This window comes from Anser brachyrhynchus (genome assembly GCF_964034855.1).
Source record: "Anser brachyrhynchus genome assembly, chromosome: 2".
NCBI lineage: Eukaryota > Metazoa > Chordata > Aves > Anseriformes > Anatidae > Anser > Anser brachyrhynchus.
The window spans coordinates 109,322,795-109,347,298 of NC_137695.1; the positions used below are offsets into that span (position 1 = coordinate 109,322,795).

The following is a 24,504-nucleotide window of genomic DNA, read 5'->3' on the forward strand; positions in this document are numbered from 1 at the left end:
TTTCTATTCAACCTCTGTTATCCACAAGGAGTGATAGGAAAACTGTGGCAGGCTTATGGAAAACAAACTGTTACAGGTTACTCTTATTCATCAAAATATCTCCAGATATTTTAATAGATGACTTTTCTACTTGTCATCTTTTTGATGAATCTTAGAAGTAAATGTTACAGGAAAGTAACATTTGATCCTGATTTAGTTCAAACATCCTGATTTAGTTCTTGCAAGCTATTAGTCCCTGTTTTGCTCAACAAGACAAAACCTGAAATAATTATCTTCTGGGTGACCAGATTTTCAAGGCTGTCCATTGAAGGACATAGCCGAAAAATAGTGGCAAAATTATTTCAGGCTTTCTAAGTCACTACTCAGGTGGAGCTGTGCTCTGTGGAAGAGAAAATAAGCTTTGTTATTTCTTTTCTTGTCTTCTAGAGGCAACTATACTCCAGTGTTAAAGTGACTGGAAAGATTATTACGTGTCTGTATGCCACTAAAATAACTACTTCAGTACAGTATGTTGGGGATAATTATAGGAATGATGCTGGCTGGATATGAAAGGTTGAACAGCACAGCCAATGCAGGAAGTTGTCTTTCTGGTGAAGATTTCCCCTTTGTTTTGACAAGGTCATATAGATGTCTTTCAGTAGAAGAAAATAAACTGTTTCAAGATGGGACATGAGAAAGCATTACTATCTCTACCTGGTGCTACCTGGTCACTATCTTAGCAACACAGGATTTGTTTGGGTTTTCTTATGGCTGCAGAAAGTTCCCTCCTCTCTAGTTTATTAGTGGTATTCTTGGGTGGTGAATTTTGAAAAGCAAGTAAGACCTATTACAGCTGTAGTCACCATTCTCCTCTCCCTGTGAAGTTAATAAATCAGAGCTGTGAGGTAGTAGACTTTCTGTTGGAGCACATCATGTTGTCCTCATGTTCGTAAATTACTTTTTATCCTACAATGTCAACGCACACTGTAAAATTGAATTACTATGTTATGCCTGAAATAAAGAACTTTGAGGCTGAAGTGGGAGCTCTAGATCTGTGCAGAGACTTCTAGTGTGCTCTATGGCATGCCTCTGAGGATGCATCCTGTTGAGTTTTGCTGTGAGGCCTTAGCGGGACCTGTTTCCACATCAGTTGCATAATATTCAATAATATTCAGCTTCCTTTTTTTTCAAGTTGTCCTTGAGCTCTTGTTTTTGTCTTGTAAACTGATACTTTTCTACTGTTTGGCCTTCACTATGGAGCTAGATATTTGTTTTAAAAACTTGAATAAAAAAAATCTACCTCTTCTGTCTAAGAAAAAAATGAATAGAGAATATTCTTCTGCAGTAAAAAATAAAATGTTCTATTTTTATTTGAACATGGAAATCTGACATGGAAATAATTTTGGAACTACTCATGACCTCATTTCAAAAGGTATTGACTTTGATTTCTCAGTTCTGAAATACAAAAAGAAAAAAAAGTACAGAGGGCTTGGCAGGGGCTGTTGCTGTTTGAAGAGAAACTCTATACTCATGCTACAAGACCTTCACTGCTTGTGATCTTACATCTACGTTAAAATGGCAAGCTGTTCTATGGAAAATGATTGATGTTGGATTTAGCAGAGAAAACTGAGAGGTAGAGATTTTTTCTTGAGAAAGGTCCTTGTGAACTATCTAGTATGCATGTATGTTGATAGATGTTAATTTTTTTTGAACTCTGCATAAGACAAACAATCCACTGCTCTTATAGAAGCACAGCTGAGGATGCTCTAAGTCTTCTTATTTCAATTTCTTCTTATTTCAACCTCACAATTGAGGATGCTCTAAGACATTAAAGCGTTGAGGAAACTGGCTGGTAGAGTCCCTAACAGGATGCTAGAACAGTCCTTTTTTTAAGGATTAAGGCTTAGAAAGGAAAAGACTTGTTCTTGCAAATCTAGTACTAAGTACTAGCTTCGTACTGTGCTGTGTAAGAATCTGACATATGACAAAATGGTGTCTCAATATAAGTACTTAAAGTTACACAGCCCAGCACTTTATTAAGTTCAATTTAGTAAATAAGTGGAACCGACTCTGTTCTGAATCTGAGTGCTTTTGGAGAGGAGTTAATGCTCACTACAGCACTCAACTGGGTTTTGTTTCTGTGATGGAGTTTTCCTTGGAGCATCAATCCCAAGAAAAACTTGGGACCAGACCATGGAGTTTAAAGCACTCGAGGCCTTTCCTAAAGCCACTAAAGCGGTGTGTGAGTTAAAGCTGGTTGCAATTTAGGCTTTTATAGACACTTTGGCAAAAGGTCTCCAAAACTGGGAAGCTTTTTGTAGTGGTTCCCTTGACTAGAATACCTCTTTTTAGGCCGTGTGCTAGGTGTTCTGGATATGCCCGTAAAAACTTCCAATTGTACATACCCTCATTCTGGGTTCTAGAGCTTCTATCCTATGGCCAACAGGATCAGTCTAATAAATAGTTATTTTAGATCAGTTCATGATAAAATTAGTGGTGCTAATCACTCTTTTTCAGAATGAAAAAAAAAAGCAAGTATTTAAAAGCAGTCAACTCGTCTATCATACTTAAGTGTGGAGACAGGACAGTTTTGCATTAGAAGTCATTTTGTGTTTCACAGTGCCACTTCTGTGTTTCTTTCATAACCTACCTAAAGTAAATATTCTTTTCTATGCATCCTGAATCTAGTTAAACTACATCTCTAAGCTCAGCAGGATGCCAGATGCTCTATGTTGTTCCTGAACTGTTTAAGTTGTCCTTCCAAAGCTGGTTGCTACCCATTAGCCTATGTGTAATGAATCTTTTTGCATCAGTCCACCAGTTACAGAATAAGCACTGTTCATAAATAGTTACGTGGAGATTTCAACAGCAAGGAGAGGGCAAGCTAATAACAGTAAAATGAGCGTTGGAGGAAGATGACAAGGAACACAGGCCCTGCTGGTGGACTTCACTTTCTACCCACAACTTTTTTTTCCTCTTCCTTTTCTATTTTGTCCCCTCCTTTTGCCTCTCTCATTTCTGTTTGTCATAAAATGCACCAGCTGTAAAAGTCTCAAAACAAAAGGCAGTGCTGGGTGACCCAGCAGTAAGAACACAGTAGTTTCTCTGCCTCTACTATTTGTAATGGGGGTTGGAAACAAGTGTGGGGAAAGAATCACCTCAGTTCAGTTGCACAGTTCCCACTTCAATAATCTATCAACCCCAATTATCCCAGAGTGTTAATGACTGGGCTGCAGGAACTACAGAATGAAATACCATTAAAATCACTTATATTAACAATCTAAGTGAGGTGGGAGTGTGCATCATCCATCAGCTGTATTGATCTAAGTCAGTCTCAAGCACTCTTTTGATTTGAGATATTGACAATTTTAGTCTAACGGGTAGACTAATACTGTTGGAAGTCAGCAGGGTACTGGTGATGATGCATCCATAGAAGGAGCCCAATAATAACTTGAATGCCATTGAATCAATAGTGGAATAATCAGTGAACAAGTTTTGTGTTTTTCAGGTTTTGACAGCGCTAAAAGCACGTAGTATGTGAACCATTAGTGAAAAATAAAGAGGAGAAAAAGATATTTCCCACTGTAGAAGCAGGGTGTTTGTCTACAGCAGCAGCATTAGAAATGGTTTTGATATGCAGGATAGCATAGAGAGAAATCGTTAATTGTACAAATGTGTCATGGCAACAGTCAGGGTGCCTTTTGTTGCCTTTTTTCCCCTTTTGGAGGATACTCTTGATTCTTACCTTTTTCCATTTCACACTAACAGACAAGTTCATTAGAGCAAAAGAACTTCTGTATAAACATGAGAAAGTTTCTTTCGCTGGTATTTTTGTGCAATTAATTTATGGCAATAACATTTGAGATACTAAGCCAGATTTCCTCCTGATGAGAGTAAATGCAGTTACATTGGAAGTAAACATAGTCGTACATTCAAGAGATAAATTACATAAAAGCCCTAGCTTTGCAAGAGTCCCGAACAACCTTATAGTACAGTTTAATTCTCTGCTATTAAAATCAATGAGTAGACCATAATAGTAATAATATTTAATTGGAATAAACTACTATAATTGCTTTAGGTGTTGTTTTGATTTGTGGTCTCTTGGTGGGATAGACAGTGGGAGAACTGGGAGGACTTGCATGGAGTTTGCTTGCAATATTTTGTGGATTTTTTTTAGATTAATTCTTTGAGATACTTGTTTGGAGAAATGCTAACACTTTAAGTCAAAAGACCAAAAAAAAAAAAAAAAAGTCTTGCTAATAATCTCTTGTCTATGATTGCAGACAGGACGCCTCTGCCTGCTAACCAGGCTTGCTTTCCCCACCCTGTGCCAGTGCCACGCCCCCTCATTTTTGCCAGCTGAGCTGTGCGAGTACTCCTCCCAGCGTGCCAGGCTGGTTCATGCTCCAAGAGTGCTTGTTGTGTGTTTTGATGGAAGGGAGTTTGAGGAAGGCAGAAATCCCCAGCACTGGGTGCTGGTGAGCAGACAGGGTGGGCTGGCAGGGAGGAGGTGCCAGCTTCCACTGGCACAACTGGCAGTGGAAATGTACATTTGTCTCCTTTCTGTGCATCAGCTACAAACCACTTCACTTGCTTGCTTTTTTTTCCTCTCAAAGTGAAGAAATTGCAAAAACAACATTGGTTCAAATTTGTCTCCTGTCTCTGAATATCAATCTGAGAATAAATTAGGTCCCTAGTTCTTATGCATATACATACAGAAGCTGAATGAATTGTAGCAGTATTTTGACTTTCAGTGCTAGTATTCTACCAAACACTCACTTTTACTTATGATTCTGTAAGCATTTTGACCTAAGATGCTTATTTGTTTTGGTCACAAATCACCTTTCTGATGGCAACAACCAACCATGTATGCAAAGTCTCACTCTCAGCTCACCTTTTCAAATAGATGTGTTTATAGCTTTTTCATACATTTCTAATCCATTTCTCTAGATTAGCACAGGACATGCTTTTCTTGCTTTCTGTCATAATCTTTTCTATTATTTTAAAGGAGAATTGAAATGACTGTTGCATTTTGGGCTTTCTTAAGGACAAAATCAGTGAAGCATTGGTTTGTTTTTTTCTTCCTCTTGACTTAACACTGATTAATACTAAGGAGCATTAGACAGGTCTGTTCCTGTTTTCATGTCCCCCACAGTGTAAGTATTGTGCTTTCAAGATCCCGAGGATAGTAGGCTATAAAACTACACATCACAAGTTCAGTGTTGAAAACTGCATTTGATGTGGGAATCTGCAATATGTAATATTGTGCTCACAGGGCTAGTGACCAATACGGTGAGTTGGCCTTTAGCAGCAGCCAGCTTTGAGGGTTCCATGACAGTTCTTCTATTAACAAATATGCAGCATATAGTATATGTAAGTTAATCAATCCATAAGTATTTTGGCTGTGTTACATTGGCTTGTGGTACATCATGAGTTCTCTCGTAAGACAGGCTATTCTTAGGTTTCAGTGTAACAGAAATGCCTGTTTGTGAGTTGGGTCCATATGTGACCTAATGGACATTTCTGGTTATGGTTGTGTCAGGGTTGCCAGTTCATTTCCACCTTCTCTAAATAACTTGGCAATCAGATCCAGCATACCAAAAGAAAGCTTAAAGTAGAGGTTGCAATGACATTCCGTCATGTTGAATGCAAAATTGTGCTAGTGTTTTCTTCATGCTAAACCAAAAGTTGCTTAAAGAGAACTGAGGTCAGGTTCAAATAGAGACCCCGCATTTGTCCTCTACAGGGCATGTATTGCAATTTATTGTGCTGTAGAGGGTAGTTTAACTGATATGGAATTATGCTTATGTACTTAGCAAAGTATGTGCTAATAATAAGAAAACATAAGTTTCTTAGCAGCACTGTAATATGCTAACAAGTCCTTTTTCTGTAAACTCATGAAAGATAACTGTCTGTATATCAAAACAAATACGACAGCTCAGCTGAAATTCAAGCTAGGAATGATGCATTCATAAGCATGAGAAAAGCAGGAAAGGAGAAAAAGGCAGTAAGTAGTGGAAGATTTTTGTTAGAGTGGTTGCTGCTATTTACAGCAATACATACAGGTCAGGGAAAGCTGTTTATTCACTTCATCCTCCTCTTTCTCCTTCCCTGAAGACTTGGCTTGAGTACGTGGAGAACTGGTCTTTGAGGATTCATGGAAGGAAAATCAATGCTCATGCAAAGTGAAGGATGCATACTTTTGCAGCCTTCACCTATGTGCAAGCAATGGGTGTGATAGTTTGTAACTGCTTTATCTGCCAACTGATCTTTAAAAAGGTGTGGTTACCACAGCAACTGACACATGGATTTGCAGCATGCCACCTCTCTTGTGATCTGCAGCAAAGTCTCTCTCCCTCTGCTTGGAGCCTTTGGGGTGAACGGGCACCTGTTCTGTACTCTCTGTGCAGCCCTAGCTGGCTACCTCATCTCATGGAGCACAGGCTGATGGCTGTTTTTGTACATGTGGTAGTTTCACTGAACACCACAACCAATCTCTCACTCCCCATCCTCAAAGGAAAAGGGGGAGAAAACATGATAGGAAGGGCTCAAGGGTTGAGATAAGGACAGGGAGATCACTCACCAATTACCGTCACAGGCAAAACAGACTCAGCATGGGGAAATTAATATAATTTATTGCCTATTGCTAACAGACAAGCAATGAAAGAATACAAAGCAAACTAAAAGTGCCTTCCTCTCCATCTCCCCACAAGCAGTGCAGTGGCACAGGGAATGGAGGCTGCTGTCAGTCCCTGATGCTTCATCTCCATCACTCCTTCACGGTCCCTCTCTGCCCCTGCTCCACGTGGGGTCCCTCCCATGGGATGCAGTCCTTCCCAAACTGAGCCTGCGGGGGCTGCCCACAGGCAGCAGCTCTTCAAGAACTGCTCCCACACGGCTCCGTACCACGGGGTCCATTCCCCAGGAGCAAACTGCTCCAGCACGGGTCCCCCACGGGTGGCAGCTCCCCCCAGACCCCTGCTCCTGCGTGGGCTCCTCTCCACGGGCTGCAGCTCCGGCCCGGGGCCTGCTCCTGCGGGGGCTCTCCATGGGCCGCAGCCTCCTCCAGGCCACATCCACCTGCTCCACCGGGGGCTCCTCCACGGGCTGCAGCGTGGAGATCTGCTCCGTGTGGGACCCATGGGCTGCAGGGGGACAGCCTGCTCCACCAGGGGCCTCTGCACAGGCCGCAGGGGAACTGCTGCTGCGTGCCTGGAGCACCTCCTGCCCTCCTGCTGCACTGACCTTGGGGGCTGCAAGGCTGGCTCTCACTCCTCTCTCGCAGCCCGTGTTTTTTTTTGTTTTGGTTTGTTTGTTTGTTCTCCCTTTCTTCAATCTTCTCTCCCAGAGACCAACTCAGCATCTTTCAGAGGCTCAGCTCTGGCCAGCAGGGGGTCCCTTTTGGAGCCGGCTGGAGCTGGCTTTGATCTGACATGGGGCATCTGCTGGGCTCTGCTCACAGAAGCCACCCCTCTTCCAAGCCCTTGCTACATAAACCCCATACAGTACCATACTCAATTTTTGACTTGGTCAAAGTGCTGATGGATTGGCTGTGTGGTGACCTTGAGGTGCTAGGGTTCCATGTTCATCCATGTAACAAATGCTGAGTAGGATGGCAGCTGTGGGAGGTTTGCCTTTTAACGCAAGAAGAGCAATGAGTGCAGAAATCTAGGGAAAACTTAATTACAGTTTCTTGCAATTGACCTAAATCATCCCGTCTTCCCTTCACTTTTCTCACTTCATTGCTTTCTCACTTTTTTTTTTTCTGAATCGTAAGGATATGTTGTGTCTGTACTAATAAATATACAAATATCAGATTTTGTTTACTGATGGTGGTGTAAGTGTATGCTATGATCAGTCCCATGTATCCATCCATCTGGTAGTTGAAAAGTTGCAGTTTTGGCATTGTTATGCAAGAAGGTAAATTTGTTGGGTAATAAATCCATGAGACACAGTGAAAGACTGTTGCCATATTACATGATGCTGTAGTAAATAGCTGCTACTCGTATTTCTTCAGACAGATAAAAATCATGCATGAGAGAGGTCCTGAGGCAGTTTTACTTCCTTGGTTTTCATAACTAATTTGAGATACAGCTTTTAGTTTGGCCTCTTTCATTCTCCTTTGTCCATAAGCATTTTTATTTCTTGCTAAGAAGAAGACTAATCTTGTTGATTGAGTTTTCAGAAAAATGCATTTTAATGAAGTCATGGAAATACCTTGAGGTGGTGAGATTTCAGGCTGGCCACTATTGTTGTACCTCAGTAAAATGTGAATGATTGAAGGGAAAGATGAGGGCAAGCCTCCTGGAATACAGCAAGAGGCTCTGCCCTATTTAATTTTTCCTTGCCCAAAGTAGCAAGGGGCACCCTTAAGCCACTTTGGCTTGCCTAAGCAAATCAGTAAATAAAACTGCCTCAGATTTTCCTGCATCCCTGACAGCAATTAATAATATTTTCTTTTTAAATGTGCATCTTTTTCTGAAAGTAAGTAGAAAAGAATAAGGAAAAAAAAAAAAGAGAAGAGAATTATAGGCAGACAGTGGACAACTGCCTTATGCTGGATTCAGAGAGATACAAAAGCTCTTACAAATCTCTTATGTCAGCCAGTCCCTTCAGAGAGTAAAAGTACAGAATGGTAATTATCGCAGTTCTCTTTCTGGCTTTCTACTTAGTTTTTTGCATAAGCAAATCAGAAGGGATATGCACATTAATAAAGCAACATCAAAGGAAAACAACCCAGCTGGAAAATAAAGGACTTTTACAATGCCATGTAAAGGAACATAGGGCAGTCATCTTAATAGCACAGATACTGTTGACATAGAATTAGCCATCAGTAGTGTAACATCTGGGGAATATTTGAACATGGCATCAATGTGGCGCCGTTACTACAGCATACATCTCCTGGGCCTCCTTGTCTCATTGCTGGTTTAGTTTTCATATGTATAGCACAAATAATTTGACAACCAGCATGGTAACAAGAGACTTCTTACATAGTTAATATCTGTTAGGACATAAGAAGCTGGGGAGAAATGGCACTAATTTTGTGGGTTTTAAAGTTAAAGGCTTTCTGCCAGCATTTCCCAAATCTGCTTGGAAAATGCTTCAGCTTTCAACAGTATAGTTAGGAAAATGTTGGAGAAAACTCCCACTAAGTTAAAGGGAAAGAAAGCAATTGGCTTTTTACGCATTTTCTACTCCATAAATATATGCTTTCATGTTCATATACTACAAGATATTTATATAACACAATATTATTCATGCCTTATGCAACAGTTATTTTTCATGAACTGAAGGCAGAGAATATAAGGTGGAGGCAACTCTTCAGTACTTTAGGAAGAAAATAAATAGGACTAGATGTTGCCTTATATCAAATCAGTAGTTCATTTTGCAGCATTTACTTTCCAATACAGTAGGGCAGCCTACAGATAGGCAGCACAAAAGGGGTGTCATAGGCTCAAGTAAGAGGTGAAAAACAGCTAAATGTTAAGAGAATTAAACAAGTGCTTCGTTGCTGACTCTTTCAGTTTGTGCAGCTGAGGCATAAGGTTCTATGCAAATTATTTGACCTCAAGTATTACCAGTGGAATCCAACTAGATTTATCCTGGTAAAAGTGAGATAAGACTTGCTGATTGGTGTTGGTTAAGCACATTGTTTTCCACAGGAATATATGGCTGCAATAAATTGGTAGAGTCTGACATACCTTTATTTAAAAAAAAAAAAAAAAAAAGAAGGCAACTTCAGCTTGGGCTTTTTAGTTGGGCTTTAAAAAAACAATAAGGGGGGACAGGGACGGTGCAGAGGGCGGTGAGGAGCATTCCAAATCTGATGTAAATAGGAAGAATTTCCTTAGAATTGGAGGGGCAAAAAAATAACCTTGAAAAGTAACCTTATAGTTTTAGGTGTATTCTTGTAATATTAGCGGGCTACATCCAATTTTCTTGTACTTGTACATGGGTGAAAATAAACTGGTGAACCAGTTAGCTTATTCTCACATTGCAATTTGGATGAGGATTTGAACACAAATTGTATACAGAAAACTATTTACACATAAATTGCTTGAGGTAAATGGCTCATAAAGCTTATATTCATCTGCAAAGGGGAGATACAAGAAAATTTCTGATATGTTGAGACCTGAAGATGAAAGTTTTTTAAAGGCCAGTAGACCTTGATGCCACAAGGGAGACTGTAAACATTTCTAATAGCCACGTAACAAAACAGATATTTCTGTGTTAAAAGGTTGTTTTATTTATTTTAAAGCCTGGTTTTTGCTCTTTAAGATAACTATCATTTCCATGGAGACTATGACTATATTTTCCCCAAAAGATTATCTTGACAATACATGTTACACTCATTTCAGTGAAAATACTTTTTCAAATAAATGATTTAGTTTTTGGACAGCATGCATAGTATTTCTTTGCTTAATATGTCCTTGAAGCACTGATTGTACTGTCTGAGAAAGGTGTGGTTTCTGAGACTTTTAATATCATAATTCCTGTCAATACAAAATGTTCTTTCTGAAGTATTAATGTATTTTGACATAAGTCTCACCCATTTGGCTTCTGTGAAAACTGTTACAAAACTGTTAACTTTGATTAACACTGCATAACTTCTTATTCAGGTCATCTGGATTGAAAGCAGAGGACATAGTTTCAAACCCTTCTCATGCACCTTTTGTTCTACAACCAGCAGTTTAAAACAAAAGGAACAATAGAACGATGAACTGGGTTTGATTTTGGAAAATGTGTATTTCCTTTCAAGACTCTCTAAATTAAACTAATTCCTTACATCATCTTATGTATGTTCTTGATGTGGAGTTTGGACTTGTTGTAAACAAGCTTGTACACAGAGATGCTCGTGTATGCTTAGGTAACACTGAATTTGGACTGCTATGGCAAAAGAAATACTGATCTGTAACGTTAGAGTTTGGAATAACTTTTCTCTATTTTCTGAAAACTAGATTTTATTAAGCCTCAAGCTTAAATCTTTTGGGAATTATGCTTGTGAGGAAACATTTCAGGGTTTACTGCATGGGGTCAATTTTTTAATCTCAGAGATAGGAATGAGGTGTTTGGATCTAAATTTTACCAGGGCCATATTGCCATTGGTTTGTCTCATTTCCGCTGAGTGATCTCATTGCTTTGGTCAGATCCTCAGCAGGTGCCTATGGGCACATACATACCAGTCACTGGAGCTCTGACTTTCCTCTGTTGAGAAGCTGAAGCAATCTGTACATTTCAAAATACCTGACAGATGCTTAATGCCAAATCAGCATGTGGCGAGTCAGCTAATCTTTCTGTGCCTCGGTTCATCCCTTCGTAAAATGTCATGCATAGCTCCCAGGGTGTCATGAAGCTCAACAGATACTTATTAAACACTGAATCCCTCATGGATAGAACATAGCTGCTATACAGTACAGTGCACCTAAGCCTTACATCTCAGATCTTCAGGGCATTTAGTTCCAGGCCAAAATCTATCCATGGTCATTCATATAATGGATTTTCAGAGGGGGGGGTTCTTTATTTTTGTAACTCTCATGAAGTGAGCACTTGCTTCAGCAGAGAATGGTTTTGGGAAAAAAAAGTAGTAATTAGATCTTGGACTTTTTAACAGAAAATTTGAAAAATATGAGTTATTTGAATGAGTAAAATCATTATAAAATGAAATTCCTGTGAATGACTGCTGAAGATACTGAACTAAGGAACCAAAAGATCGCCCACTGCCACTGATTAGACATGCAGCCTGACTAAGGATCTTACTCCTCTAGATGTTAATACATTTTTTTTTTTTATCAAAAGCCTTGTGATGAGGAGAGGGGCAATAAGAGTCACAAGAAGGAGGCAGAGACTATCCCAGTTCTTTGCTGCCTGCTTGCTTCTGTTCAGTATAACAAACAGGAAGGATTTTATTACACACAATAGCTAGAGTTTCTTGAAAACCTTGCTGTGCTTTTCCAAGGCAACTGCTTCTAACACAACAGCTTGAGCAAAATACTTTGTACCTGCATTAATTCAAGAGTCTTCTTGCTCAATTTACAGCTTTTCCCTAGCTATATCTTGCAGATATATTTCACAATCCCAAACAGTCTTGGTGTATTACTCCAGCTGTTTCACCTGATGCGGTGTTTCTTGCACTCAGAGGACCTTAGCTTAGTATGAGCTATGTGTAGCTTTGAAAGACAGGGAGCATATATATATAAATGTATCTATAATGGGTTGCTTATTGTAATATTAATTGTCAAATGAGTCTGAGGTGACATCTGGCAGCCATAGTTTATTCATTCTTTTTTTCTCGTGCATTTAGCTGGGAGGCAAAAAGAGTTCTTGCATAACCTGGGGATTCCAAGTTTTGTAGCTTAGTTTTGATGTGACACATACATTTGACAAATGCATTACAGAGAACCTAAGCCATGTTCATGTTCTTTGAAATCAAATTACATCAGGAGTAAATTGGGCCTGTTTTTTTCTTTCTTTCAGGACACTTCATCTTTCAGGACACTTCATCTGCCATTTTACATGCTTGGAGGCTGGAAAATTTCTTTTCTTCTCTGGAGTATTTTGATAAAACACGTCTGTATCTGCCTATTTGAGTACCAAACCCTATGCCTGCTGCTCAGCAGCAGCAAGTATTGCTTTAATATACTCTTGGTTGTCAATTATTTCCTTCCCAGGTGCTAGTAAAGCATCTTTCAGGCCACCAAATGTAATGCAAGAACTGAGTAATTGCATTCCTTACCTCCTGCTGAAGTGTTAGTGCAGCTGCAGATTTCAGATGTGTAATCAGAGCCTCCAAGTTTGTGACACAGTTTTTGCTATAAGGGGAAAACATCAGTTGAGTAAGAACCTAAAAAGACCATCTGAGTTTCTTTCATTATTTTTTAACTAAAAAACAATATTGCAAATAAATGGTAAGAAGAAGTAAATGTTTTCTGCTCAGACAGCAAAATAGTAAAACATGAAAAGGTATGTGTTTTAAGATGTTATTTTTCTTTAGCTGGGTTAGATTATCATTTTTATTTAGTTAGGAAAATAACTATTTTATGTGACATTTCCACACAGGAAATCCAGAAAGAAAAAAGATTTAAGAAACAGCTGTTCTTTTCAAACATCTTTTATATATCCTTTATTAGAAATATTGAATAAAATTTGAGGGATAAAAAATCTGGAGAAAAATCAAAAAATCCCCCTTCTCTTCAAGAGCTCTGAATTTCTTTCTGGATTGATTTCTATACGGCAATACTCTTCTGATCATATGCTGAACTGTTCTATGCAATTGATCTTTTTGTTATCTAGTATAAGATATTCCTGTGAGAATGAGTGAGTGCATTTAGAATGTAACGTCCATTTGAGTGTAAATTCATCACCCAACCCCACGTGCAGATATTGCAGTATATTTTCTCTTATTCAATAAATATCAAGAGTGTTCATGTGAGGAATGCTTCTTGTGGAAGAAATGGAGAGACCTTGTGAACAAGAATCTCATCCCAGTCACTAATAACTCATTTAAACTCAACACTGCCAGGCAGCCCACTTTAGTCCAGCCTCCCTGTATCTCCTCCTTTCCATTGCAGCTAATCACCACTCCATGTTTGCCCTGCAGCTCCCAGGCTTTGTCTCTTGCTAGGACTGCAAAACTGCAAGGTGCTGTCGCCTAGGCTCGCCTTTGAGTCATACCAGACATTCACTTCACAACCTTTTCTCCCACACAGTTTGGCTGTCTCAGATGCTGGGGGGGGGGAGAAAAAAACAAAACAAAAAAAAACAACAAAAAAAACCACCACTGTCTAGCTCTAGCCCTGCATGATGTGTCACCGACTATTACTTTTCTTCAGCATAGAAACATTATGTGGACTTGAGAAGTGCACAGGTAAGTTTCTGTGCTACTGGTGGTAGGTTGCAGGATGTGTGTCTGGGTGGTGATCATGGGACATGCCTGTATCAGCACCGGAGTAGTTAGATTTGTGAGTATCTCTGGAGGTACCATGATGCCCTGCAGCAGCACTGCAGAAATCTACCTTGTAACAGACAGTGGCATTCTTCAGAAAATTAGAGATGCAGATTTGCATCTCAAGAAAAATTACTTTTGTGCACAGGACTTCAATGGCTTGACTCTTTCACTCAACATACAAGGGGTTAAAGGACACTAATTTTTTTTTTACCCTTTTGTTTTTTGTTTTGTTTTTTCAAGGCTTTGTTTCAATGTGTTCTCAGGGTGTGTAATACAACTGCCTTTCTTAGTGGTTGCGGCAGGAAAACTGAAAAATGGATCCTAGTGAGGTGAAGGCCCGAAGTAGGGACCCAAGTGGTTAGCAAGTCCATGATTTGTGCAGTTCTGAGTAAAACACTCAGTATAGACACAAGGTACTTTCAGATTCTGCCAGGTACTCCATATGAAGCATTGACTGAGAAGTGTTGTTGAGAGCCTAAAGGCAAAGTGTTTTTTGATATTCTGGTGGTTTTACCCTGCTACACAGCTGAACTCCACCACAACCTCTCTCTCACTTCCCATCCTCAAAGGAAAAGGTGGAGAAAACATAATAGGAAGGGCTCAAGGGTTGAGGTAAGGACAGGGGGATCACTCAACAGCTATTGCCACAGGCAAAAGAGACTCAGCATAGGCAGATTAACGTAATTTATTATGTATCACTGGCAGACTAGAACAGTGAGAAACTAAAAACAAAGTAAAAACACCTTCCCCTCATCCACCCCCTTCTATCTCGTCCCCCCAAGCTGTGCAGGGGAATGGGGAATGAGGGCTGTGGTCAGTCCCTGATGCTTCGTTTCCACTGCTCCTTCACGGTCCCTCTCTGCCCCTGCTCCACGTGGGGTCCCTCCCACGGGATGCAGTCCTTCCCAAACTGAGCTTGTGGGGGCTGCCCACAGGCAGCAGCTCTTCAAGAACTGCTCCCACATGGCTCCGTACCATGGGGTCCATTCCCCAGGAGCAAACTGCTCCAGCACGGGTCCCCCACGGGTGGGCGGCAGCTCCCCCCAGACCCCCTGCTCCTGCGTGGGCTCCTCTCCATGGGCTGCAGCTCCGGCCCGGGGCCTGCTCCTGCGGGGGCTCTCCATGGGCCGCAGCCTCCTCCAGGCCACATCCACCTGCTCCACCGGGGGCTCCTCCACGGGCTGCAGCGTGGAGATCTGCTCCGTGTGGGACCCATGGGCTGCAGGGGGACAGCCTGCTCCACCAGGGGCCTCTCCACAGGCCGCAGGGGAACTGCTGCTGCCTGCCTGGAGCACCTCCTGCCCTCCTGCTGCACTGACCTGGGAGGCTGCAGGGCTGGTTCTAAACCCTCTCTCCTAGCTGCTCCTGTGCAGCAGATTTTTCTCCCCTTTCTTAAATTTTCCCTCTGTTATTGTCGCTCCCTGGCTCGACTCTGGTCAGCGCCACGTCCCTTTTGGAGCCGGCTCTGATCTGACACGGGGCAGAGCTCCTGGGCTCTGCTCACAGAGGACACCCCTGCAGCCCCACCTACCAAACCCTTGCTAAAAAGAAAAAAAAATGTATATATATATAGGTATCTAACCACAGAGTGGGCTTCATTAATAGAATCATAGAATATCAGACTTGGAAGGGACCCACAAAGATTATTGAGTCCAACTCTTGGGTCCCCAAAGGACGACTCTAAAAGCAGATCATATGTCTGTGAAGGCCTTGTCCAATTGTTTCTTGAACTCTGGTAGGTAGGCTCAGTGCCCTGACCACTACCCTGGAGAGCCTATCCCAGTGCCCAACTACCCTCCAGGTGCAGAATCTTTCCCTAACACCCAGCCTGACCCTCCCCTGTCCCAGCCCCATGCCGTTCCCTCGGGTCCTGTCGCTGTCCCCAGAGAGCAGAGCTCAGCGCCTGCCCCTCCGCTCCCCTCGTGAGGGAGCTGCAGGCCGCCATGAGGCCTCCCCTCAGCCTGCTCTGCTCGGGGCTGAACAAACCAAGGGACCTCAGCTGCTCCTCGTGTGTCTTTCCCTCCAGACCTTTCACCATCTTTGTAGCCTTCCTTTGGATGCTCTCTAATAGCTTTATGTCTCTCTTATACTGTGACACCCAAAACACACAGAAATCAAGATGAGGCCGCACAGAGCAGATCAGGACAATCCCTTCCCTCAACCAGCTAGCCATACTGTGCCTGATGCACCCCAGGGTGACCCTCCTGGCTGCCAGGGCACACTGCTGGCTCATGTTCAGCTTGCTGTCAATCAAAACCCCCAAATCACTTTCTGTGGGGCTGCTCTCCAGCACCTTGTACCCCAGTCTGTACAAACAGCCAGGGTTGCCCCTTCCCAGGTGCAGAATCCAACGCTTGCTTTTGTTAAACATATTGCTGGTGATTGCCCAGCTCTCTAATTTGCCCAGATCTCTCTGCAAGGCCTCACCACCCTTGATGGAGTCAACAGCTCCACCCAGTTAGGTATCATCCATGAACTTGCTCAAAAAACCTTCATGTCCTTCATCCAAATCATTTATGAAAACACTGAAGTGGACTGGTCCTAACATGGAGCCCTGGGGAACCCCACTAGTCATAGGTTACCAGCCAGATGTGACCTCATTTACAAGAACCCGCTGGGCCTGACCTGTCAGCCAATTGTTCACCCATATTTTTATGCTTTTAGATAGAAGTTGTGTGTGTTCCACTTTTAGGAATATCTGGAGATGAGTGGATTTCTTTAAGCTGTAATCTAAGCTAAATTTGAATTTGGGACTACTATTATTTTATCAGAGATACATTTAATCTATTTTAAGACTTTGTATGGCCTTGAATTGAAGAGATCATCATGACAGTGAGGAGCGGTGATTAGTGCATGAGCTAGAGCAGAGTGGGAAGCAGGCCCCTGGATCTCTGCTAATAAAATAAAAACATTGGACCTGTTCCTGTGAGTGAATTCATTTTCTTTACTCTCTCCAACAAACTGTCTTTAATCTAATAAGTTTCCTTCTGTCATTCACACTTCTTCTGAGTCACAGCATTGCAGGCAAGTTATTTAAAAATTAAAAACCACCAGCATACCGTGGAATGTAACGTGAACCTTTGAAATTTGGTTGGGCGTTTCAATTTCAAGATTAAACCTCACAATCAAGCAGATGAGGAAAGATGATCATAAAACATTGGTAAAATAAAATAGTTTTAATATGCTTCTGAAAACTAGAACTGCTATTTCTTGTGGGGGGAACTTTCATATCTAAACTGTTGACTTCAAGTAAAAGTGTATGTGTGAGAGAAGAGATTGAAGATAGAAATATTTATCTCAGACATCCATCATTGCCTACTTGATTAAGGTATTCAGAAGGATCTTTATAAATAGCACCTTATCTCCTTGTTACGTATGTATCCAAAGTTTCCAAAAAGAGGATCTATTTCAGGTAGTACACTTATTACCTGCAGTATTATTTCTTTAAATGAAAGCTGCTTGTTATTGATATGCTGAGCTGAGGGAAAGGGATCCTGCACTTTTGCAAAGATGTACTGAAATGATCAAGCTTGCAGAGGTGGTCACTTGGGCAAGGTGGCCCTGTGGGGGCCAATAAGACACTTTCCACTTCAGAAAACAAGGCAGGAAGTGATATGCCCCTGCACTTAGAAAATCCTCCCATAATCCTTAGGAAGGTGCATATGTCTTGTTTTAAAAGCTGTGCTGCGAGAACTTTGATGTTGCACTGTTCTTCTGGGAGCTGCATTGTAGCCAAACGGACTATATAATTTGTGGGATTTCATTTCTTGCTTCTAAGTTTTGTTTGGATTTTTCAACAAAACTGCTTTGTTGGCCATAGGAAATGAAGGGTCAGAACCAAAGAAAGTAAAGTTTTGGGTGCCTAAGCATGGTCAGGAATAGAACAGAGTGTGAGTGTGTAAATTTAAGAGCAGAGATGATGGGATGAGCAAGGCTCTTCAGCAGATATCTGAGAGAACCAATGCGCTGAAAAGAAAGATATCCAAGGCCGATACACTATCTTATCATGATTACTAGTCTTTGGAAGAGTGAGGCAGGTCTGAATTGTCCTGTAAGATGCCCCATCTCTGCTGATTTGGAGCACCTGCTGGGAATCCCCTCTTGAGGGCTTGCAGCTCATCCCTCCTTTGCAGCCTCTTCCTCTCCAAAAAGTTAGTGGAAATAGTACTTTCTCATAAAATGCGCTCAGGAGACAGAGTAGCATTATCTGCCCTTAGGTAAAATCCTACTAATTAGATTAAATCCTACATTAAATTACTGTGGAACAAACAGGAGAAACTGTCCTGGAAACAAGAAGTAGAGTCTCGTCCTCTGCACACCCACAAGAAAACTTCGGCCACAGGGCTATACTGCTATTCTTATACTTTATTCTGCCTTCTCTGTACTGCTGAATTATTAAATTATTTTCTGCATAGTGCCCTAAGTTCACAGGCTCAGAGCACTCTGGTAAACATAGGGTGGCTATGTCTAGACAGTTTGGGAACAAGGGAATAGAATTCAAGCCCTTTTTGTTGAGGGGAGAAGTTGAGTCTGGAATATGTGTTTCTTTAATAAGGCTGCAAAATTCTGTCCTGTTTTATTAATGCAGTTCTGTCTTAATCATATACTTTTAAAGCTTTTTTTGGATGTGCTTCATGGCAAGAAAAACTAACCCTGTTAGTTAGTAGTTACAGCAATACCAATCTGAGTATGTGTCGTGGGATTTACCCACTGGGGAGATGGGCACAGAAATGCCAAGCTTTAGTTAGGTTTAGGTATGGGTGAGCACTGAGCTTCTCCATTGTTGTAGTATTTTTTTCTATGTGTGCAAAGGTAAAACTTTAAAGTATCTAAGAAACTTCACCAACATCAGCTGAGCAGATCTCTTTAGAACTGTGGTGTTGGAGGCAGTGCCTGAAGACTGATTGCTTTTATCAGTGATTTCTCTATTTTTTTTTCTCCTTTGTGAATGAGAAAATACTTTCTCTGTTCTGCTTAAATTAACTTGTGATGTGCTGAGGCCCTGTATGTGTATCTGGCAGCATTTGTTTTTTTCCTTAAGTGTACAGTGATTAGACAAAAAATATTTGGAAGTAAATGTTTTCTACATCTATATGCTAAATATTTCAATGCTGTTGCAAATATATTATTTTTAGATAATTCTCTGAACAGAAAGTCTGGAGAAGTCATGATTTAAATATACATATATTTATTGAGAGGTAAGAAAAAATACAGGTATTCAATAAGTGCTTCTTTATGTCCAAGTAATTTCAAACTTGCCATTCCTCTATTTTTTCTTTGAGAAAACAGGTCCCAGTGTATAGTACCCATCTTGTTAATGCTTCTTCTGAAATGGGCTTGCTTTCATGCCAGCTTGTACTTGTATTACACTGGTTTTGAGGTGGTCTTTCTCTGAACAAAAAAACACTGAATGAGGACAAGCATAAGAAGAACAAAGCAAAAGGTGAAATAAGGGCAGAGAAAAAGTAAAAGGCATGTTAGCTCAATTTTGGTGATGGATTTCTGAAAGTTGCCTGTAATTACTTCAAGTCTCCTTCAAGCCTTCACACGGGTGCTTAGCTCAGGTATTGGCTTCCTGGTTGGCCTATCTCTCTTCCTGCATTTCAACTTGCACAGCTCATCTGCTGCCAAAACAATTTGTTTTTGTAGTTTCAGCATTGCTTTACACGCAACGGCTCTTTCAAGCTAGGTTAAGCTGAAATGAGTCAAATGTGCAGTGATGATGCTGCAACTTAAAGGACTTCGTCTAATATTGTGAGCTGGTGGTCAGGCCCTCAGCCCAAGGCTTCAGGACACTCTTTGTCCAAAGAGGTGCTGTGGCTTCTCACTCTTGCTAGCCAAGCCAGTCCACCAGGCATGAACTTTCACGGTCCTCCCTCAATTACTTGCTTCAAAAAACAGCCACTTCAGAGGGCTTGCAAGTAAGTAATTGATGTGCATTCGCCCTTGTAAATCTGTTTTGAAAATTCAGTGAAACTGCTGAAATGTTTCTGACACATTCTAGAGCTCATCAGTGTTTGGTAGCGATGTTGCTATGATATCTATCAAGTAAAGTTTTTGATGTTATTAGTCTCTTAGTTTCTCAAAGCTCACCTTATTCTACAATAGAGACCAGGATCCTTAACGGTCCTTTTGTTAGTACCTGAAAAACCATCAAACTTCCTAAGTATTTCTGAGCATAGAAAATATAGTCATATCCATAGATGGTATTAGTTCCATTCTGTTGTGAAACCAGAGAATAACAAGTGTCTTAAGTACACTGGAGGAAAAAGATCATTACTCTCATTCGCTCCCATCAGCTCATTGCAAACTCAAAATGGAAGATCCTTTGGTGTACAAAATAAATCTCTTCTGCCAGTCATCAGTCAATAAGGTTTTAATACAAAGAAGCAAATGCAAATAGCACTAACACATTCTGCAATGGCCTGATTTGCTTTGCAGATCTTTAGTAGACAATCCTTTGAAAACCTTGAAATATTCATTACTTTTTTTTTTCTTTCACATTAAAATGACTCTAGCTCTTTACCTATATGTAAGCAGAGTGCTTTGTTTCCTTTGCTGTGTTGACTTAACTACATACCATCAGAATAAAAATAAAAGTAAAATTGAAACAGTATGGCAAACCAATGGCTTCGGGCATGCTGCCACTGTAAACCATACATCTAAGCAAGATCTTTTCCTTTGTTTAGATGTGAGTTTTGTGTGACGCCAAAGTGGTGGGAAAAGCATTTTTAAAATATAAATATACACTATTGTATTATCACAATTTGAAATTGGGAGCTGGTTGTCAGGACTGACTTAATTTTCAGCTGCTGCATAAAATACATTTTTTAGCATTTATTAAGGATGCATTAAAAACTCAGCAAGCTTTCTAAGCAGAGAAGACATTTTGAAATAGTATCATGAGTTGAATTCAACGTCCTTGACTAGGAAGAGAGGGAAAGAGATTTCTCAAGTTGTCATTAAAATATGAGCCTGTCTGTTTTTATGATGAATGAACAGCAAGGACTAGAAGGAAGAGCAGAAAGCTGCAAGGAACCCCTGAGGTTATTGAGATGCTGCAGACACAGTAAAAAGCTTGCTTAGGCTCTGGCTTTTCTTCTCTGGCTCAAAAGACCATCCAGCACGGTTGCATTTCTTTTCTGACAGCAGCCTGAGTGGAACTTCATCTTTCTCCCAGTGCTGGGTCAAGGCCACCTGCCTTCCCATGACCTGCTTCTAGAAGCTACATGGGGGTGGATTGGGCTGAAGGAAGGAAGTGCTTGCATGGAGCTCTGGTGTTCTGGCATCTGTCTCTCCACTTGGAAAGACCCTACATCTTGCTAACAGCTGCATCCAAGGTCTTGCTCAAATCTAGGCTTACCTTAAAAATTATCACAAAAACATCATACATAGAAAGCTCTACTATTTCACCCTGCCCATGAGGCAGAGGCACCTCTGCCTGTGCAGATTGACTGTGCACTGGTGTTGTCTCCACTTCTGCTGTGGGGTTTCTTGAGATTGGTTGTGTGGTGAAACAGGGACCCATAGAGCTGTGTCTTAGGACAGACCTGTTAAAAATCTAACTTTTTTTTTTTAAAAAAAAAAAAGCCTAAAAAAACCCACTGAATGCTGTTTCTCTGTGATCCCATGTTAACTGTACTAATTTTGCACTGTTTTCGTCATCATTGTAGGCATGTTTAAGGGAATACAGTAACCTCCCATCCACTTCAATCAGACTCTTTTTTTAAACTCCCCTAATATCTGTCTGATTTGTAAAGTGGAGCTTGCCTTTGGTGACTCTAAAAAGCTCCCAGTTTTTGTGATAGCAGACATTATGCATGTCACTGCAGGGCTGCAAGATGATTCCACTGTAGCTACAATTTCTGTGTTTCTGCAAGTGGAATCCACTTATCTGAAGAAAGACAAACAAGGAAAATGTGGTTAAAAAAAAAAAAAGTCAGCTGCTTAGGTAACTGATACATTAAAAATAGCTTTAGCATAGACAGATTAGTGTATGAGGGTACAGGAATGTATTGGGTAGGAAAGACAACAGAAGGTAATAGGAGAACGCAATGTGTCACATGTCTCCACAGTTTATTAACTGGTTATTTTTGGTGTTTATTTGGGATTTCCTGGAGAAGAGGCTTTGCTTCTAGGGGAGATCATGTCACTGCAACCGATACTGTAATAAGCCTGTTGAGTACTTTTAAATGATTTTTGTGAGGAGAGGGGGGAAGGCAGCTTTGCTCTTTAAGTTGCGATTTCTTAAACAAAATACCAAAATAATAGGGAGAACTGATTGAATTTAGCCAAATGTTATGTCACCATAGCAACCATATATGATGGCTCCACGCTGGAAATATCTGTTTTTTTACAGGGATAAAAATGATGTTTCTGTTTCTTTGGGGGAAAAAATGTGGCAGATCCACTAGGATCTTGCATTTAAAGGAAGAACTAGTCTTTTATTTTAAATATCATGATGGGGAGGAAAGATGTGGATGCTTTGTTCACTGCATTGGCAGAGTTTCCTCTATGACCATATGTTATCTTCAGCAGGAGCATAGGGAGAGCAGAACAATTGCACAGTGCCTAACTAGAAAAAATATCTTGACAGTTATTATTTTTATTTTTAACTTTTGCACTTAGTGGTCATGAACTTAAAGTAATGAACACCTAGATTGAACTCTTTCTACTGACTTGTTGTCTTTTCTTTGGTTAGGTCAAAAACCTACAGCTAAGCTGTTCTTTTTATGATGTGATAAATAAATGGAGTAACTATTCTGCTGATATTTAAAACATGCCTACTGCTAGAGTGAGCTGTGGAGATATCAACAGCTAGAATATGACCCCGTAGACTAATCAAATGAAAACATCTTACACAATTTGATTCTTTTCAGTTGAGGAGACTGCCCAAAAATGTGTATAATAAAACTTTTGGCCGGTGATCAGTATGAGACAATTTCACACGCCTGTTTATTGTCTATTTCTGCATGACAAATTCTGTTCTCACTGATGGCAGCAAGCTACTGTTTCTTACAGTATTTTAATAAGTTTGGTCAAGGCTCAGAAAAATGATTTTAATGCAAAACAATAACCACTCTTAATCAATTGCATTTGTCTTCTAGAGAGCAATTACTTTTGGAAGACAGAATGAATTCTTTATAGCTATGAGATGTATTTGTATGTACATTGTACTATAGTCAGAGAGGACAAATGCTCCTTTTTCTTCTCTAAACATGCTGTCACAAGCAGCGTTTATGAAGAAAAAAAGTGAGAAAATAAATCAGCAATGAAAGCAGGGAAGATGCTGTTTCAAAAACAAGAGTGGGGCTTGCAGGGGTGCTGCAGACTTCCTCAGGGGGGCGTGCCATGCACCAGTGCCCACTACACAAACCTCCCTGAGCAAGACACCGCTGTGCTGGGCATTAGGGGAAAACACATTCCTGCTACTGTAGTGCAAAGTATTTTGCTATGAAGCTTAGCCTCACAGCAATATCTTGCTGATGTTCTCCTCCTGCAGCAAGTTTGGTGAGGCAGGAGATGTAGAGGGGAGCTCTGCTTTATGCCACATGGTGTGGGTAATGTTTGCATGACATGCTTGGACATGGTGTTAACCAGATGGTCCAATCAGTAAAGATGGCTGTTAATCTCTAATAAAATTAGGAGGTGCTCCCTCCTTTTAGGAAATGGACCATGGTAGATGGTCCCAAGGGGTCCCAAGTCCAGGCACATCTGAGAATGCTGTCTCTTTCCTTCAGCATCTTCATTAATAAAACATTAATACTAGTAACAGGCTCCAGCAGTGGGTCAGGAAAAAAGGCAATCCCTGAAGCTTTGTATCTTCTTTCAAAATGCTGCTTTTGTCTCCGAGTGATGTATTAGCTGCTGAACAGCCCTGTCAGCGCTACCTAGCAATGAACTGATGATACCACTTTCCCACAATTAATTCAAGTGTTGCAGCAAGGCTGACCTGGCTAATTAACGTGAAATAGTGTTCAAATTACCACAAGTATATTAACTGTCTCTTTACTGTTTTTCATTTACTGACAGCAAAATCACTGAAAACACAGATCTTGGCCAGATAGCTTAAAGAGCACAATTATTCTAGTAGTGAGTTGCAGTCAGGCTGCCTTTGGCCAGCTGCTTCTCTTATAGCCATACTGAGTCAAAGCTGGCCTATTTTAGCTCCCCTGCAGTAGCATTTTTGCTTCCTTGGAGGTGTGACGTCAAGTGTTATTAATAGCCAAATTGTCTAACATCTTGTAAAAGCTGTGTATTTCCTTGGATTCCTTTCTTTTGCTATGAAGTTCCCACAAAGGAGACTATAAGATAAGCGTTTAGAGGTGCAACAGTGGGAAGGAGAATAGTGCATGTGAGGGGAGGGAAAAGCAATGGATGATTATAGCTCCTATATACATAACACCTATGACTTCATAGTTTTCATTTTTCCTGGAATAGTGTAACAGGGCTTTTTTCATCTAGATTTGAATACTGTAATGACTATTCAGGATGTTAGGGATGATGGCTCTATTCGTTTTGCACATTTGGAGATATGCACAAGGAGGGATACTGTTTTCTTTCCTTCATTCAGTAAATGA

At 40.8% G+C, this 24,504-nt stretch overlaps 1 protein-coding gene across 2 annotated transcripts in view; it reads left to right on the forward strand.

The window, feature by feature from the left end:
* LOC308190486 (uncharacterized protein) overlaps nt 1-13,863 on the forward strand; it is a 44,656-nt gene extending 30,793 nt beyond the window's left edge. For both annotated transcript variants that reach the window (XR_013947230.1, XM_080581969.1), the window contains one exon: nt 12,454-13,863. Coding sequence is in view for 1 of the 2 variants with exons in the window: in XM_080581969.1 (XP_080438095.1) it covers nt 12,454-12,538 (85 nt within the window). In the remaining variant the exon portion in view is untranslated. The remainder of the gene's footprint in view (nt 1-12,453) is intronic.
* The last annotated feature ends 10,641 nt before the right edge of the window (nt 13,864-24,504 follow it).